Here is a 16,911-nt window from a genome sequence, read left to right as displayed (position 1 = left end):
GATCTTATAAGGAGACAAAATTGCAGGCAAAATTGTAAAGTTCAACAGCAAAGGAATTAAGCTAGATCTAAGTTTCTTTGAAAGAATCATTAAGGAATTTAAAAACAAACAAACAACAACAAAAGCAGAACAGGATATAAACCAGCAGGGATCAGTACTAGGAATTAATTTTGAACTGTTGTCAGTGATGAGTGAAAAGAAATAAGGAAGGACTGAGGCACTTGGGATGGTGGGTGGTGGTTGCTTAGACTGCATAGCTTGGAGAGCCATTCTCCACATTTCCACCTCTGTGAATAGTGGAGGAAGAAATATATTAAAAATCTTCTTTAAATAAATGAGGGCAAAGGTAAAAATCCTCTAAACAAGAGTGTAATGCCAGAAGTGTTACTATTATCACAATAACTGCATGCATTAGAGCAGTAGCTGGTGTCACAAGTTTAATATTTGATGGCTGTGCTTTTCATTTGCAACTTAACATATGAATTTTCCAGATGTTTTGATTTGAGTGGGCAGAAAATGTATCTAATGCTCATTTTGGAGATTCGCCATCTTCTTACAGCCTTACCTTGTATTCGCAGTTTCCTATCAGTGGTGGGAATTTTTGAAGTGACATGCTGCATTCTGTTTTCATGGAGAAGTACTTTAATCAGTTCATTAACCTGGCTCACCTACACTGTCAGAGAGACATTTCTCAGAGGGACATTTTCTTCAGTGAGGTCAAAAAGTTCGGGTAAAAGCAGAAGGAACTGAAAGTGTCCACATTTTTAAGTCTTGGATGAGAAATCTGATCTCTTGAGGTGTGGGGCTGTGAGGGAAAGGAGGAAAAAAACTTGCAGAACATTTATTAGTGTCAGTTTTATAGATGTCTGTCTTTTGTTCTTGTGCTGTTCATTCTGTGTGTGGTTTGGGCTGTGAGCTCTTTCCTGTAATGATGACGGCTTACCAGGTTAGCAAGCTTTTGCCATCTTTATTCTCAGCCACAGGTTAATTACTTTATTCTTTCTGGTTAAATGTCATTTATTAAGCTATGCCCATAGTAGGAGTGAGTCAGAATTGGGCCGGTGGGAACCTTTATCTGCACTGTGGATAATAAACCCCAGCACTAAAACCCACTTCAAATCACTACCTGATGCAGCTGTCATTCCTCATCTACTTGAGCATATGAACATCAGAAATTAGAGCAATCACTAAAGAGCTGTATTTTAAACCATTAATGGCACCTAAGCAGGCAGACATGAGGACAGGAAGTCATATACTGAGAGAACGGAGTGCCTTGTGAGCCAGAGGTGCTGCAAAGGCAGAGCAGGCTGAGAGGAGAGGCTGGGAGCTCAGTCAGGTGAGGATAGTGGTCTGAGATCACAAGGGTGCTGGCAACGGCCCTTCCAGTTAACAGTTTTCTGTATTAAACATTTATCAAAGCTCGTTCTGGAGTGCTGCCTCCAGAGCCAGTATTTTATTATCTGACAGGGGGGATACAGCTTCAGAATGAAGGATCAGGAACACAAGCAATAAATTTGAACTGAGTGTTCAAACTGCATGTTTTGAACACACACCCAGAGGTGGCAAAGTAGTTTTAGCTTTCTCACAGAAGGGAATTGAGTTAAAATGTTTTATACAACAGAATGATAGCATTTGTTACCAGCTTACTGCAGTGGCAGCTCCCTTTCTGTCCATGATCAGGACTCTGGGCTGTGCTCCCCAGGAGCCGGTGTATTCCCCTACCTATGTGCCTCCCAACACCTGCAGGAGCAATGGCATCAAAACTCCCCACATGTATGGGGAACTTAGTGTCAGGAACTTAGGGGTGGAATTTTTTAACCTCCTCTTTATCAGTGCATTAAATAGTCAAATTGCATAGACAGTACACCTGCCCTTCTCCCAGCTTCAGATAGGAAAAATTCAGAGTGGATGTTGTTTTTCTCTTAAAAAATAGCGCAAATTCGGTACACACAGGTTAATATTATGATTGCTGGTATTTATTTGGTGCCCTGTATAAATTTTAAACCTTCTTTTTTAGGATTTTGCATAGTCCTGTCAACCTTGGATTATTTTCATTAATCTCTTTAGTTTCCCTCATTAATTTCTTCACTTCAAGACTTGACTGATTATTAATATCTGGCTGCTGCCAATGCCGATGACACATAATGGATAGTCAGCATTTTTTATCAAAGCCATGTTTTCTCTTGCTTTTGGCATTGCAATTTATTGTATTCCTAATAAATTCTGATTGACTTCTACCAAAGAAAAATGCCTTTCTAGATCTCAATTAAATTTAATCTATTGCTAACAGAAAATATTAAAAAAATAAATAAATCTAACACAGAACCTGATGCTGCAGTGAGTATTTCCCAGCTAGTGAGATTCAGGACTGGTCATCAAGTCCTGTGTAACTCTAACCAGTTCATCTTAAAGCAGGGTTCTGCACTCTGTGCTCTGTCTCTGAGCTGTCTGCTTGCACCAGCAATAACCAGCTTCCAAGTATTACAGGGGCCATTCATTACTGGGAGATGTTCTGGTTTAGTATGTTAATTGCTGACAAACTGAAATTCACTAAAATAAGGCATCTTTGTGTTACACTTAAAACCTCTTAAAAAGAAAGCTGCACAGAATTTAGGATTCCTAGAATTGGAAAACTGTTTACTGCTTTCCCAAAAAACTCCCTAGCCAACCATGTGGTGGATATTGTATAGAATTTGTTGCTCTATAACAACTGAGTAGCCAGTTAAATTTTTACGTTTTTGTTTTTTCTTCTTTCTTCAGTGAGGTTAATTTTCTTAATGAAGTAGCAGTGCAGTATGTACGGCTTACCTAAATCCAGAAAGCTTGAGCGTAACAATTCAGCCAAGTGACAGAACGGTTGTAGAAGGAAATGCGTCCAGCAGCCCGGGGGGGGGCTGCAGTACTTCTTTGAGCAGTAATCCTAAATCACTTGCTCTTGTACATAGCTTGCTCCAAAAGTAATGCCTCCTATTTATTTCCATGGAAATTGCAACAGATACAAAGAGCACAATAGCACTATTTGATAGAGCAAATTCTCAACTACAAAATACTATTTTTGAACATAGTCACCATCATTAACTAAGCATTTTCACCAGCAATGAACATGAGTCTGCATACCGCACTCATAAAAATCTGCACCAGTGGAGGTGACCCACTGCTGCTGTAACCACTGATGAAATGTACCACCCGCCCCCTCACTGTGCTCACATCCACTGTTTGGTCTCCAAAAAATATTCAGCAGAATGTCAATGGGTTAAACCTTTTCTGCGTGAAGGAATTCAGTTCCTCACCTTTGCTTCATACTCACTTCAGTGTCAGACGCCATTCTGTCAGGCTGCCCCTCTGCTGCCATCTGTCACACAGCAACAAAATACAACAATAATGGTAGGAAGGTTCAACCTCTGCTGCCATCATGGGCCAACATAATAAAATAGGAGAAATTACTTTTGGAGCAACCCTTGTAGTTTTTCTTCAGTGAGTGTACAGGACTTGCACTTGCTTTCAGCAAGGAAAAAACTTAAGGGGTCCTCATGTAATCTCTGTGAGATTGCATGCTTACAAATGTGCCTCAGCAGTGGAGCTGTGACTTCCCACAGTTTCAAAGGAAAAAATAAATAAATGGTGTCTTAGTTTATGGAACTGTGTTTAAATGAGTTCCATATCCTGTTTCCTGTTTTAAAGTTATCTATGCAATTTCAGTTTGAAAAGGGAAGATATCAAATCAGCAGCATAACAGTCAAACAAAACACTGATTGTTATTCTATATTGCAGAGCAATTTCTTCTCTCTCAGAGAAGGACATGTTATCACTGCAGACATCCAGTAAAAATGGACAGCTCATTTATTTATAAAAGGAAAATACTTGCATGCTGTGATGTTGAAATGAAAAACCTGTTGTCTTCACACTAATTCTGGAATGAGACCCTCCCCTGAGCTAGAAGGGAACAAAGTAGAAGTAATAGCATGGCTATTGAATGGTTTAGTTAAATGCTCACATGATCTTGGCTGCACATTGTACCTGCTGATAAATTTAATCCTGTGTGTAATGTATGCCATACATTCAATGAAATCCAATGGCCACATCATCTGAACTGTCTCAGTGATTTTCAGGATATAATTTAAATGTTGGTGTAGTTACCAAGTGCAAAGTCTTGATGCTTTTTAAAGTGCAGCCATATTTTTAAGATTGTGGAAATCAATACTTCGTGTTACAGAACAGACGTCTGCATATTACACAGATACACATCTTTGGGAACTGCAATCACTAGCAGATTTTCATTTCATACAAGTAAAATTAATTCATAAGCAAACGTGTGTTTGCTGAGTGCAACAGATGATTTTCTTAGTCAGAAGGTATGTCTTTGAGCATGTCATACATAGAAAAACAACTGAATAACGACTGAGAAAAAAAAAAAAAAAATCCAGAGGCAGAGCATAAGCAAATAATACATATAGCAATCCAAGTCCAATTTACAGGGAAAAAAAAAAAGACCAAGTTTACTTTGGATACGCTGAACATGGCCTGTATGTTATACTGTATCCTTTTCCAGCTGAACTGATTACAATGACATCCCCCCCCACACAAATAAAACAATAATTATTTTGTAAAAGCTGGATTTATTTGCATACCTCCTTTTTTGTTCCTTTTAATAAAAACAAAAAAGGGTGCAGTGGTGAAAGGAGTTAACTCTAAACCCACCCAAAGACACATGTCAGGAGTCCACATCTGCTCTCAGTGAAGCTCATATGGAGAGCGTGCCTGTGCTGGGCTCTGCTGAAATAGCAGTACACTTCTGCCCGGAAACACCTTCAGTTTAATTTGTATTGTGAGTTACAATCATTCAGAATTTAAGAGTGCATTACAAAATGCAAGAATTTCCCATTAATTAATTAATTAATTAATTTTAAGAAGCCTGGACAAGATAACAATTGTGACGCAGACACATTCATCATGTACGACTCAACTATTTGGTCAGCTTCACTAAAGATTATTCCTTAGACTGTAGTGCAAGTGAATTTGTCTGTATCTAAATTACCATCACTGTGATAGGACAGAAACTGTTCTCCTATCTTCAAGTACTACACACAAAAAAGAGCAAGTAGCATCAAAGAGAAGTGTCTTCTCTCGGATTCTCTGCAACCAAATCTCTTGATTTCTCAGCAGATAAATGAAAACTCATGCCTACCCATAATCTAGTCTATATTCATGCCTTACGTGTAAATACAAGAATAGTCATTTACCAGGTTCCCATTTAATGACACTGCAGGTAGTGATAAGTTTATCTCAGAGCCCATCCTGAGCTCCATCAGCAGGGTAGATAGCCCTGCTGAACCCTGGGCATCCCAGCAAGAACAAGTCAAATGTTTCAGGCCCAGTTATTACGACAATTTCATAGTTATTCTGAAGTTAATTGCAAAGTAATGACTGAAGAAGCTCTGCATTTTATACGCATTATACCACAGTGAAAAAGAAATAGATAAATTAAAACTCATATCTCAGTGATCTGATTCATTGTTAGACTCTCAGAGATAATGTCCTGTACCTTACATAGTTAGAAACGCCATTGGTTTAGGGCATAGAAAGAAGGAGGATTTATCTGGTCAAAAAAACCACAAACAATGATAAACAATCATAGTTTCTTGGACAGAAATCTTACACTTTCTTTATGCTAGTGTAAGCTACAAGAAAATCGAGAACGTTTATATCTGCCATTCAATCCCACTAAACACAATATTGTCCATGGGAAAAGAAAAGAAAACAAAGGCAATGTTTGTAAGATCTTGATAGAGTTATATAAAAGCATGTTTTGTATTATTAAAAGCCAAGATAATTAGGGTGGCAGCTCCATTTTATTTAATACACTGATAATGTTAGTGTGTTTAAAAAAGAATCACACTTTTCAAGCATTTATTTTGAGACCTTATTTTCTGTAATTTTTCAGAAATTGCTGTTGGCTAACATATTAACCTGGCATCAAAACTGAGAAGATTCCATTGGATATTGGTAGGAAATCAGAATTGTTCAGGACTGTTTCAGACATGTAAATTATGTAAAAATATGTTGTTTTGAATAAGCAATAACAGAATGTATTCTTCAGTGTTAAAATAACTTCAGAATGTACCCTGACGTTTTAAGTGGTAGTTTATGAATACAGCTGCAGGTGATCATAGAAACAATACTGGATTGAAGAGAATGAGAATTTTCTGAGACCATTTGAAGATGAAGGCACTTATTTTTAGACAGTTGTTTTACTGTTCGGGAGCCATTAGTTAAGGTAAAAACATATTGCTTTCATGAACACCATTATAACCTAGACAATGTTTTGAAAGATTTAGCTGAAATCAAACTGTCTTTTTCTGTTGTTTCTGCAATAGCTGTATCTGGATATATTGGGTTCAGTCTTCATGTTTCTGAAATCATCTTCTTGATCAGCACTGCCCACTTCAGTTAGGTACATACAAACAAAATAGTTTGAAGCATCTTTCCTTTAATGAGATTTCTTATCTCTCCTGCAGTCAAACTCCCAGCTGTGCCGTAGTTTCCCACCTAATGGCACTTCAATGCTGGGTATGGTCTCCTCAATTCTAGGTTAGAAAAGCAGTCTCAGGTGATATTTCAGCCTATGTGAACTTAAGCATCTGCTCCCTAATCTTCCCTGTGTTCAGACAGTCTTTTCCCCATCAGATCTTGACTAATTGTTGATCTCTTCTAGAAGTCTTCCTAATTAGGAACTCTTCAAAAAAGATGGCTACCAAAACTGCATCTTACATGTCATTGTAAGTGTTTTTCTTCATTTAACTCATGCACTCTCACAGGAAGAGATCTCACTGTTCCTCTTGTACTTACTATGAAGATTCTTCTAACCAAGAACCAAGCCTGTCTTTTCTAGAAAGTTACCCTAGCAAGTAGTCGTTCTTCTACAATTCTACCAGGAATTGCCCTTTTTTTTTGGCCCTAAAGTAATGTTAAATCCAAAATCCAGGAGGAGAAAGTCAGGATGCTTACCAACTTTCTGTAAAGTCCCTATGGATTGGCTCTCTGTCAGAAAACTACTGACAACTATAGAAATATAGTTGGATTATCAAAAATTAAAAATAAAAAAGCACTTACCTGCCATTCAGCTCCTGATTGTCAGCTCTTTAATCTGTACCTTGCTTGAACTTTAGTATGATGTAGAATGTGAAGTAGTGGATAAAATGTTGCTATTTTTCCTTAGATAATTCAATTAGTAAATAAAGAAAGGGAAGAATATTTCTCAGTAAATTGTGCAACTTTTTTCACATTTATTTTTCCATAAAACTTTTCTTTTGTAATATTTTTAAAACATGTTTTATAAGAAGTCTAGGCATTGCTAATGCTTGCAGAGGCTCCAAGATTTGTTTGCTTTTTTATTATTATTTGGAACAGAAAAAAAGGGCAATCAGGGCTGTGTAAATATGGAAGATAAAGACTTTTTTATTGTGTGGTGTACCATAGTATGGGCAGTTTTTTCTCTGTACTTTTTATTAGCACATAGCAAAAGACCTGTTTTTTGGTTTGTTTGTTTGTTTTTGTTTTTGTTTTTTTTTTGCAACTATAAAAATGCACTGATAAAAATGGAATGTAAATCAAGAGTACACTATAGACATGAACAAAGGAGCAGTCTGAATATAAAGACTTAATATTCTACTCTTTTTTAGTGCACCAGTTTTACTAGCAACCTGGTTAAATATCAGTCATTCATGTCCGATACTGAGGTGTCACTGGTTTTAAGTTCCCAGTGAAGTCAGTAACAGCCAATGGAGACCAAAACAAGTCTATGAATGCATTGCAAGATCAGGCCCTGGTATTGTCAGTGATTATATTCTGCACATGGGTTCCAAATCCATAAAAAAAAATCAGAAAGACATTTGTTTGAGGTATTTATAGAGCATCTGTTTGACTAACCATCTGTGCTCTGATTGAAGTATACACATGGTCCAGACTGAATCAAAACCAATTCTGTGGATTAAAATAGTAACTTTGACAGTGTTACATCTAAAGACTTTACTGTTAGTGACTCTTGACCTATTTACATGTAAAGGTAATTTTTAAAACTGTAAAATCTGAAAGGTAGCATAAGGAAGAGCGTGACTAGTGTGCCTACTTCAAAAGGCTTTGGGCTTTGAAGTGAAGAGATGCTGCTTGAATGCTGCATGCCTTTCCAAAAAGCTGTTTGCTTAGGGTCTGGATTAAGCTAGCTGCCTCCCTGTTTTTGAGTTGCTTTTGGGTGTCTTTGTGAATGCAAAATCAAGAATATGCTGAAGAATTCTGCCCAGCTCTTGCTTGTGTCATAGTTCTATTTTGAAATACAGCTTTTGGTGGTAGTAGCAATCAGTACAAACCTTAGCAAAGCATTAGAAATGTAGCCAACTATACTTAGTGTTAATGGCACTGAGAAACCTCAAAGTGTTCAGTTTGCTTACTTCAACAAGATTATCTTTTCCATGGATCAGTATGTTTTGTGTGTTCAAAATGCTGAGATGAAAGATCACAATGAAAAGCTCAAAGCTGTTAAAAAATATGTAATGGTCACTCACTGTTTATTGAACTTGCTCCTTAGAAACAATTATTAGCAGCAAGGTTTTTTTAAGCAGGTTATGCTTTTCAAGACAGTACAAAAGTGAAGTTTCTGATATTATTTCACAAGATTATTTTTCTTCAGTGATAACCTGGGGAATTCTTTAATTTACCTCTTCTTGGTGATGTAGCACCATCTGCCACATCTGCAAAAAAGGTAATTATTTTTAGAAGCATCTGTGGGGTTTTTTTTATTAAGTATTGAGTCATTGAGGTCAGTATTCTTGAATTATTCAATGTAGGAAAATGGAAGCATTTGTTTTGCATTTTGGTAAATAACAAAGGATGGATTTTTATTACTGTTGGTGCAGCAATTTGTTGCAGGCTTCTGATTTCCAATAAATTTGTTTGCATCCTTTGTGAGAGCATTTAGCTTCGTAGGAAAAAGAACCAATCACAATTCTGATATCGGTAAAACAGCATCTGGTGGCAAATAAGTGACTCTGGAAACTGTTCTATTAATGGAGATATTATAGTGAAAATTGCATACTTCTCAACACTGAGCCATTGGTCCAGGTTTCCAGTTTCAGATTGGAAATTGTAAATTAGAATCTCTGCCACCAAAGGAGAAATCATTCTCTCACAGGATACAGAACATTTTAGTAGATATTACAGACTTGCACCCTCTACTAAACACTATACTGTCTGAAGTCTCAAGATCAGCAATCCTTTGACAGATTCCTTATTAAGTCTGTGGCCTTCCACAATAGCTTTACATCAGATAGGGACATCTAAGTCAGATGAGCATTCTCCATCAAGCCTAGCAAAGGTGAGAATTAAGACCTGAAGCTTTCAATAGCTTGCTTTATCTTGTAGTGAAAAGGTGCTTACCTGTGCCAGATGCCTTGGAAGACTTGTGCTTTATGTAAACTCCTGGTGTGCTGAAGTAATGAGTATAGTATGTGAATGCAGAGTTATCATTTGATGATGACGTGACAACATCTCTGCAGCAGTTTCTTTCAGCTTTCTGCTGTTGAGAAACTAACGAGAGCAGGCAATTTCTCAAAGAGAGAATAGTTTTTCTCTGGGGAGCTGATGAAAATTGGGTTTATTTTACTTTACTACAGACTGAGTGGTCTGAGGAGAATCTCTTAAGAATTAAATCACATGTATGTTGAAAATTAAAGCTGAGAGAGGAGCGTATTGGATAAAGAAAAAGAAACTTTGATCAAATTGACTGTTGAAATAATTGAAAAAGAGATGTTGGAAAGCCAAGCCTGAGTTCTGTGCTGAATGAAAGACCCATGACACAATCCATTGTGCTGCAATTGCTTGGGTTATGCAAGATATAAGTGTATGACACTGGATGGCCAAACTGAAGGAACTCAGCTATATGCTCTTTTACATCAGTTAGTATGTACTGCTGCATGTTTGCTTCAATGATACCTAGAAGGTGTTCATTTAACTATCAGCAGAGGCTGATGAGTGTGCGTAGTCTAAGACTATTCGCAAATATAACTCATAATTTTGCATTTCTCTGTTAAAATTATTTCAGTCTGTGAACCCTGACTGTGTGAACAGCTTTGCAAACAGAGCCTGGAAATCATAGCACCAGCATAGCCTTAGATTTGAACTGCAACGCAGCACAAGAATAAAGATTTAAATCTTTACCTCTGCAGTTACAGCACAGGAAAGTTGAATCTTTAGACAAAAAAAAAAAAAAAAAAAAGCTATGGAAGTGCTACAGTTATTCCTGACTGTGATGTCCCTTTTCCTGGGATACAGAGTTGTTGGTTTTACCTGTGCACTGATCAGTCAGTTCCTCATGAGATATATTTCCCAGGATTGGGATAGCTGACGAGAATTTGGGCTTACCAGATTTCAGTAATTTCAAAGGCAGTTACTCTTTCCGGTCAGAACTTAAGTCTGAGAGAAGCCTCATCTAGAACTTCTACATTTATTCTACATTTATTTTACTCATCACATACCCTTAATAAACTTTGCCATATTTGCAAATGAAAAGTGCTGTTTTGGAAAGGACACAGATTTTCAGATGCTACAGATGTTTGCTTTCCACATGATTGGGAAGTCTCCTTAATTGCTGTATGGAAGATGTAATGCATTACTCCTTACTAGAGCATGATCCAGAGAAGCACAATTTGTCAGTACTCCAGAACATGACTCCTTAACTATTTTCTAGCAGTGCTTTAATGTACTATTCTATCTGTACTGTTTAATTAAGGTCCGAAAGGGCTCTCAGTTAGTGGCCACACTGCCATCTTTTTTGCTTTTAGACTCAGTGACACTTTTGGCACTGTGAGTTCAGTTACCTGCACACAGCATGATAGAAAGCCAGCATTCATTGTCAGTATGCCAAGTCCCTGCAGGACAAAGCAGTAGCAAAGCCACTCAGTCTATCTCATTGAAGAGCGTGAGAAAACAATGAGCCTTGTTCTTCAACCTGCAGGTCAGACTTGATTTGTAATTTACTATTAGATTGCATGAGGGATGCATCTTATAAAAAGAGGCAGTGACAGCTTCTGCTGGGAGTACTGGGCAGAGTACAAAGACTGCAGCTAGTCTGATTGTGGGGTTGTGAAGGAGGGTACTTCACATATGCAGTATTTGACCCTTGAATATCAGATTCTTATTTTTGATTAAGATATAAAACCATAATGATTTTGTATTTTTAATGTCCCTCATTCTTCTAATGGATGGTAAGGCTTATGAAGTGCTAGTTTGCTTTTTCAAATACCAGATAAATTATCTACATAATCTGAGCAATAGAGAAGTATCTTGTAAACAGTCAGGATTCCCACTTCTAGATATAATGACACTGGTGTCTTAGAGTGTGTTATGGGATAATGCACTTTTCAAGTAAAGTCAGTTAACATTCTCATCTCATTTATACATCTGTATTCCATCCTCCGATGCAATTCATGAATCTCCCCATTAATTAGCAATAAATAAGTACTGATTTTTGTATTTTTCATTCACAGTCCTAATTCCAGAACATTTTTGATTTTTGGTTGTTGATGTTTTTAACAACTTGGAGTAACTATGGAATAGCACTTCATATATTGCCAATATCCTTGTTGACAAGGCTAATTACTTAGGGAGTCAGAAGATCTATATCTGGTCCTAAACAGTCTCAAGTAAAATGTTTGTGAATGTTTGAGAGAAAAGTAGCCTTGTTGATATTTGACTGCGGATTTGGAGAAAAAGCTGAATGTAGCCTCCTAACACAGTGGTTTAAGCTTCAGCAAAGATGACTTAAGAAAATTTATTTTAGTTTTTATTTGAGCAAACTAGGTAATTGCGCCTGGTCTGTTATCCTGTCAGTACTGACGAGAGATTATTAGTTAAGCCTTGGTAACCTGGTTGCCTGTTAGGGTCTGTCTGCATGTGTTCTGTATCCTCTCATAGATAGTCAGCAGTAAATTAAAAGCACTCTAGAGGCACAGTTTGGAAAGCAGAACTTGATGGTGTTGAATACCCTTTTCCTAGTAAATTTTGGGAGAAAGAGACTTTTAGCACTGTGAGATCTTTAATAGCTATCATATTATGTCTGGAGAGAGAAATTCCACTAAGGTTGTGGCAATTCTGTTATTGTATAGAGGGAGATCTTGCAAGATTGGCCAGTAAAGTGTGAGGGGTGGTACCAATTGTGAATGCAAATGATTTGGCTGCGAGAGCTTATTGTTATGGTTATGTCTATCAGTCAAGACAATCCCAAAGTAAACAGGGGCGTGCTGTGTACAGCTGACTCACAACACAGCCTATATGCACGACTTACCTTTGCTCTGTACCTACCATATAGCAAACTATTCACCCTGGATTATACAATTCAACCACTTCTACTGTGATTTCTTATATTTTAATCACTACCTGTAACTTCTTCTATCCAGGCAGGTAAAACTGAGGATAAACTGCAGCAAATACTTCTTTTTGTAATGTCTACCAAGGTGAATGAATGTAGCCAATATTCTACTTGCTCTTTCAAGCTGCTTGTTTATGAAAATAAGTTAGTGCCATGCTTTACAGTACCATTCAAAACAGACAAACGTGATTAAAGGCAGCTATGTGCTGTCCTCTATTCTTCAAAAGGCATTGGTCATATTCATATAATGTAGTTCAAGAGAGTCTTCCAAAAGTAAAAATTAAGGTCATAAATAGAATTTTAATGTCATTAATGAGGCTATAGAAAACTTCTTGTAAACTAATTACTTCTCTTTAGTTAACTGTATTTTTTGTATAATTTGAGTTATATATGTAACTGAGTCACTGAAAAGATTTTTGGAGGTTTCTTTTCTATGTTTTTTGTTCTTCAGCAACTTTGAATCTCCACTGATGCAAGAAGTCCCAGAGCACCAAGGCAACAGCACAGATAGTTCGGGAAGCAGTTTGGGAAGCACTGTCACAGCATGTAAAAAGGTAACTTCCAAGTTTATTTTATTTTCAAAAGCATATATATCCTGGGTTACAGCTTTGCTTTCTAGCTTTTATTTTTATGAGGAACACAGTGTTTAACTGATACCTAAAGAGGAAAAGGATTGATACAGAAAAATAAATTTTGGACACTGTAATGGTATATTGCAATTTTGTGTGCATGGTCTATACTTGTCTGGCTACAAAATATATGTGTGTGGGAGGTACATTTCCCCTAAGTATTTCTCATTTTTCTCGTTATCTGGCAAAGTATAAAAACCATAAAGAGCACAAATAAATTCAGGACTGCTCTCTGATAGCTTGCAAGTTTCAGGAACCCAGCCTGAGGGTCCAGAGCTTAGCTTCTCTGGAGGTTTATATGATATAGGGTCCTTCACGTAAAGAGCTTTTCTGCCTTCCCTAATATCTTAGTAGAGGATTTCAGCAACCAAGGAAGTAGTACAGATTTGACTGTTGCTGTTTTTATTGCCTCAAAATGGATTTATATGAGTTATTTACTTTAGAGCATGGGGAGGAAAGGAAGCAGTGCCTGTATGTGTCTGTATGTATTTAGGATTAGTCAGGTATGACTGACAGTAGTTTATTAATGGAGGTAGTACAACTGAGAATACGCAAAGGAAGTCTCTGGATGCCTTCATCCACTCTCAGGGCCAGATTATGGCAGTGCAGTCCAAGGGAAGGCCATCTTTTATCTCTCAATTTGCAGTAACCATCTGAGCTCGACTATTTCCCATAGGCATTATTCTAGAGCTGGTAAGAAAGCATCTGTTTACGACAAAATATTATAAAACTTCACAGTTCATTCAGTTTTCCCACAATTCTATTTTTTTCTTCCTTCACTACTAATTGTAATGCTTTTCTCTTGTGCTTTTTATTTTCCAAAATAAATAACAATGTAAATATGTAAATAGACAGATGAACATGATGAAGATAAAGATTTATTTTCCTTATCCTTTCCTTTCCTTCTGAAAACTACACCATGACTCTCTGGGTTGAGTGTTGGCTGTCTACTGAAATTTCAATAAATGTAAAATCATTGAAATTAAAAAACCTCAATAGACTAATTTGTGTGCTGGAATTGGGCATCTCTTACTCATGCCAGCAAGGCAAAAGACAAAACAGTAGTATTTCATTTGTTCAAAGAGTTTGCTTATTTTCAAAAAAATATATGATTTTTTAAAAATGCTGCTGACTGTAATTGGAATCTGTAGAAATGGGCATAAAATTCATAATGTTGCTGAAAATCTTACATTTCTTTAATGTGAGTTGGCTGTTTTATGTAAGACTGAAGGACAGTGGCACAGCACTAAAAAGTGTCACCACTGAGTTCATGAATGTTCTCAGCATGGTCACCTTCAGAAGCATCACTCCTCCAGACCTACTTTTAGCTTTTGATTTAGAGCTGCTTCATCTGTCTGATCTCTTACATTTGAACTTTTCATTATAATACAAGTCAATTTTATGATGTTAGACACACTAGAAGAAGTGATTCACCTCTGCCAGCACTTCTGACAAACAGCAGGATATTTTGGGCTTCTTTGCAGCTTTGTCACAGTATGAGTTACTGTTCTGTGTGTGTGTGTGTGTGTGTGTGTGTGTGTGTGTGTGTGAGAGAGAGAGAGAGAGAGAGAGAGAGAGAGAGAGAGAGAGAGGAAAAGGATGCAGAATAATCAAAGTAAGCCATTATCTTTTCTTTTATCCTACATTAGTTACAGTAGTTTTTTAAGTTAGTTATGTAATTGGTGTTGGAGTGAAACTGTGAGTTCCTCCTGCAAGGGAACAGTTTAAATGATTCACTTGCAGGTTTGAGTATTTTCACTTGGTATGAATGAGAATGGTTCCTTTCAGGAACCATATGAGATGTGGTCTTTTACCACAAAGACCAATCTGAACAAATGCAGAAGATGTGCCCCGTGATAGTTCATCTTATTCTGTATGTCCCACTTTCATATCTTTTTTGATGAGTAGTAATTAACTAAAGCAATTAAGATGATCAGTCACGAAGACGCAGATGTTTCATTTGTGGAGCAGAGCCTATTTAATGTTGTCACAGTTTGAGATATTTAGTGTATTTTAATGTCTTATGATCTAAATTAGGGAGCAGGAAGCTGTTACGCTAAACTTGTATCCAGTATTTTCCTCTGGGAAAGAGTGACTTTTCTAATCTACACACTGCTAGAGGCTGATTTTAGTTCATTGATTCACAACACACTGAGTAATGCTGACGGCTGAGTCTCTAGATGAGAGTGGAAAACTTTTTTTTTAGAACCATGAATTACTGCTGATTCCACATTTCGTGCATGATGCAAATTCATCCTGAATTATTTTCTGAGTGCAGTGATCCTGCTCTGAACCAGACATACAGCAGTATAGTGCTTGCATAAGTTAAACATAAGTGTGGTCAGTGAATAAAGTTCTGCTTTCACTTGTACCACTGCAAATCAGAAGCAACCTCACTGAATTCAGCAAATCCATGTATGCCAGCTTGAATTAGCCTAGAACTTGTCTCAGCCAGGTGACAGTGAAGAAAACTACAAGATGTGAGGAGAAAATTTTCTTTGTATTAGACGTGCAGGCTGTATAAAAGAAAGATGGTAAATGACCACTGGAGTAGTGCAAGTTTTAGGTTTCTTATCTTTGTTACAGAGCTGCTCAGTATAGTTACCTGATAGTTACCTATAGTTACCTAATTGCAAAAATGGCAGTCAGAAAGTATGGGAACAGTTATATCTCTGAGGGATAACTGCTCACACTGAATTTCATTAGTAACCCAATAGATTAGGCAAGCTCACTCAAGCTTATACACAGTTGACCATTGCAGTCATACATTACTGTAGTATAAGGACTTCAGTGTATTTCTTAAAAGCGTGAATATTCATACAAGTTTGAACACATCTGCATACTCCCATTTTACATAAACACAGTTAATAAGTAGAATTGTCCTACAATAGTCAGATCTTAGAAGTATTAAATTCATTTTGCCTATACTTGTTTGTCTTTGACCATGATAATATTGCTGTCTACTACCAAAGAAGCATGCCCAAAAGTTCACATGGATTCAATTTATGGACTTATTGCATAACAGGAATGCATAAACTTACAGTGATCTGCATTGCGGAGTGGCCCAAATTATCCTTCCTCATTAGAAATGTTAGTGGGAAAGTTCTGAGAAATAACATATCTGTAATGATCATAATGCAGAAACTTGTATTTCATAAGATAGAGCTTAAACTCATCCAAAACATACATCTCATCCCAGCCACTACTTAGTCAAATGTCACCTTCTGTCCTCAGAACACTACTCAGATGTGTGTAAAATCGGAGCAAGAAGTCCCCATCCATATGCTTCCACACGCCTCCCTTTCTCACAGTGCTGTCTTTTCTGAGAAATTTCCAGAGGCATTCCAGATGACTTTGGGCCTACTTGTATTTGTTAGATTGCTGACCTCCCCCACATCCTGTTGCATGGGCTGGAGTTCATCCTATTTTGCTTTTCTCACCTATCTCCTTCACATTCTAATTGCTGAAAATGGTCTTCTCAGACCCTCAGTAGTAAAAATGCCATTGCATCCTTCTTCACATTTCTGACTGCATTTTCCAAGTATGTATCCAGCACTGCTTGTGCACATATGAAAGCAGAATATAGGCTAGGGAGAACACCATTCTGCTAATGCTGCTCATCTCTTCAAGGTTACTAAAAATCACTTGCCATAGCTTCCATGTAATAATCTCTACCCTTGCCTTAAAGTATATTATGAAAAGTTGCATACAAAAATTAAATGCATTGAAAAGCCTTGAAATTAATAAATAACCCTGGAGTAACCCTCAAGCTTGACAGCAGAGACCTGATCTGAAACATTTGTTCCAGAGAGTTATTACTTCTGATAGTGCATTACCAGTATTTGCTTCCTGAATGGAAGATAG

The 16,911-nt window shown here is 37.2% G+C and overlaps 1 protein-coding gene across 6 annotated transcripts in view; it reads left to right on the top strand.

Annotated features, from left to right (window-relative positions):
• Positions 1–16,911, top strand: part of SPHKAP (SPHK1 interactor, AKAP domain containing) — a 73,185-nt gene that overhangs the window by 8,759 nt on the left and 47,515 nt on the right. For 5 of the 6 annotated variants that reach the window (XM_090147290.1, XM_090147289.1, XM_031596335.2 and 2 more), the window contains exon 2: positions 12,870–12,972. In XM_090147290.1, coding sequence (XP_090003416.1) covers positions 12,870–12,972 — 103 coding nt within the window. Of the gene's footprint in view, positions 1–5,941; positions 6,004–12,869; positions 12,973–16,911 lie in introns of all 6 variants that reach the window. The other variant, XM_090147292.1, reaches the window with a different exon arrangement.

Source organism: Phasianus colchicus, chromosome 10, assembly GCF_987193195.1.
Source record: "Phasianus colchicus chromosome 10, bPhaCol1.hap1.1, whole genome shotgun sequence".
NCBI lineage: Eukaryota > Metazoa > Chordata > Aves > Galliformes > Phasianidae > Phasianus > Phasianus colchicus.
The sequence above is the reverse complement of the archived record's forward strand: the minus strand, read 5'-3'. Positions and strand labels throughout refer to the sequence as shown.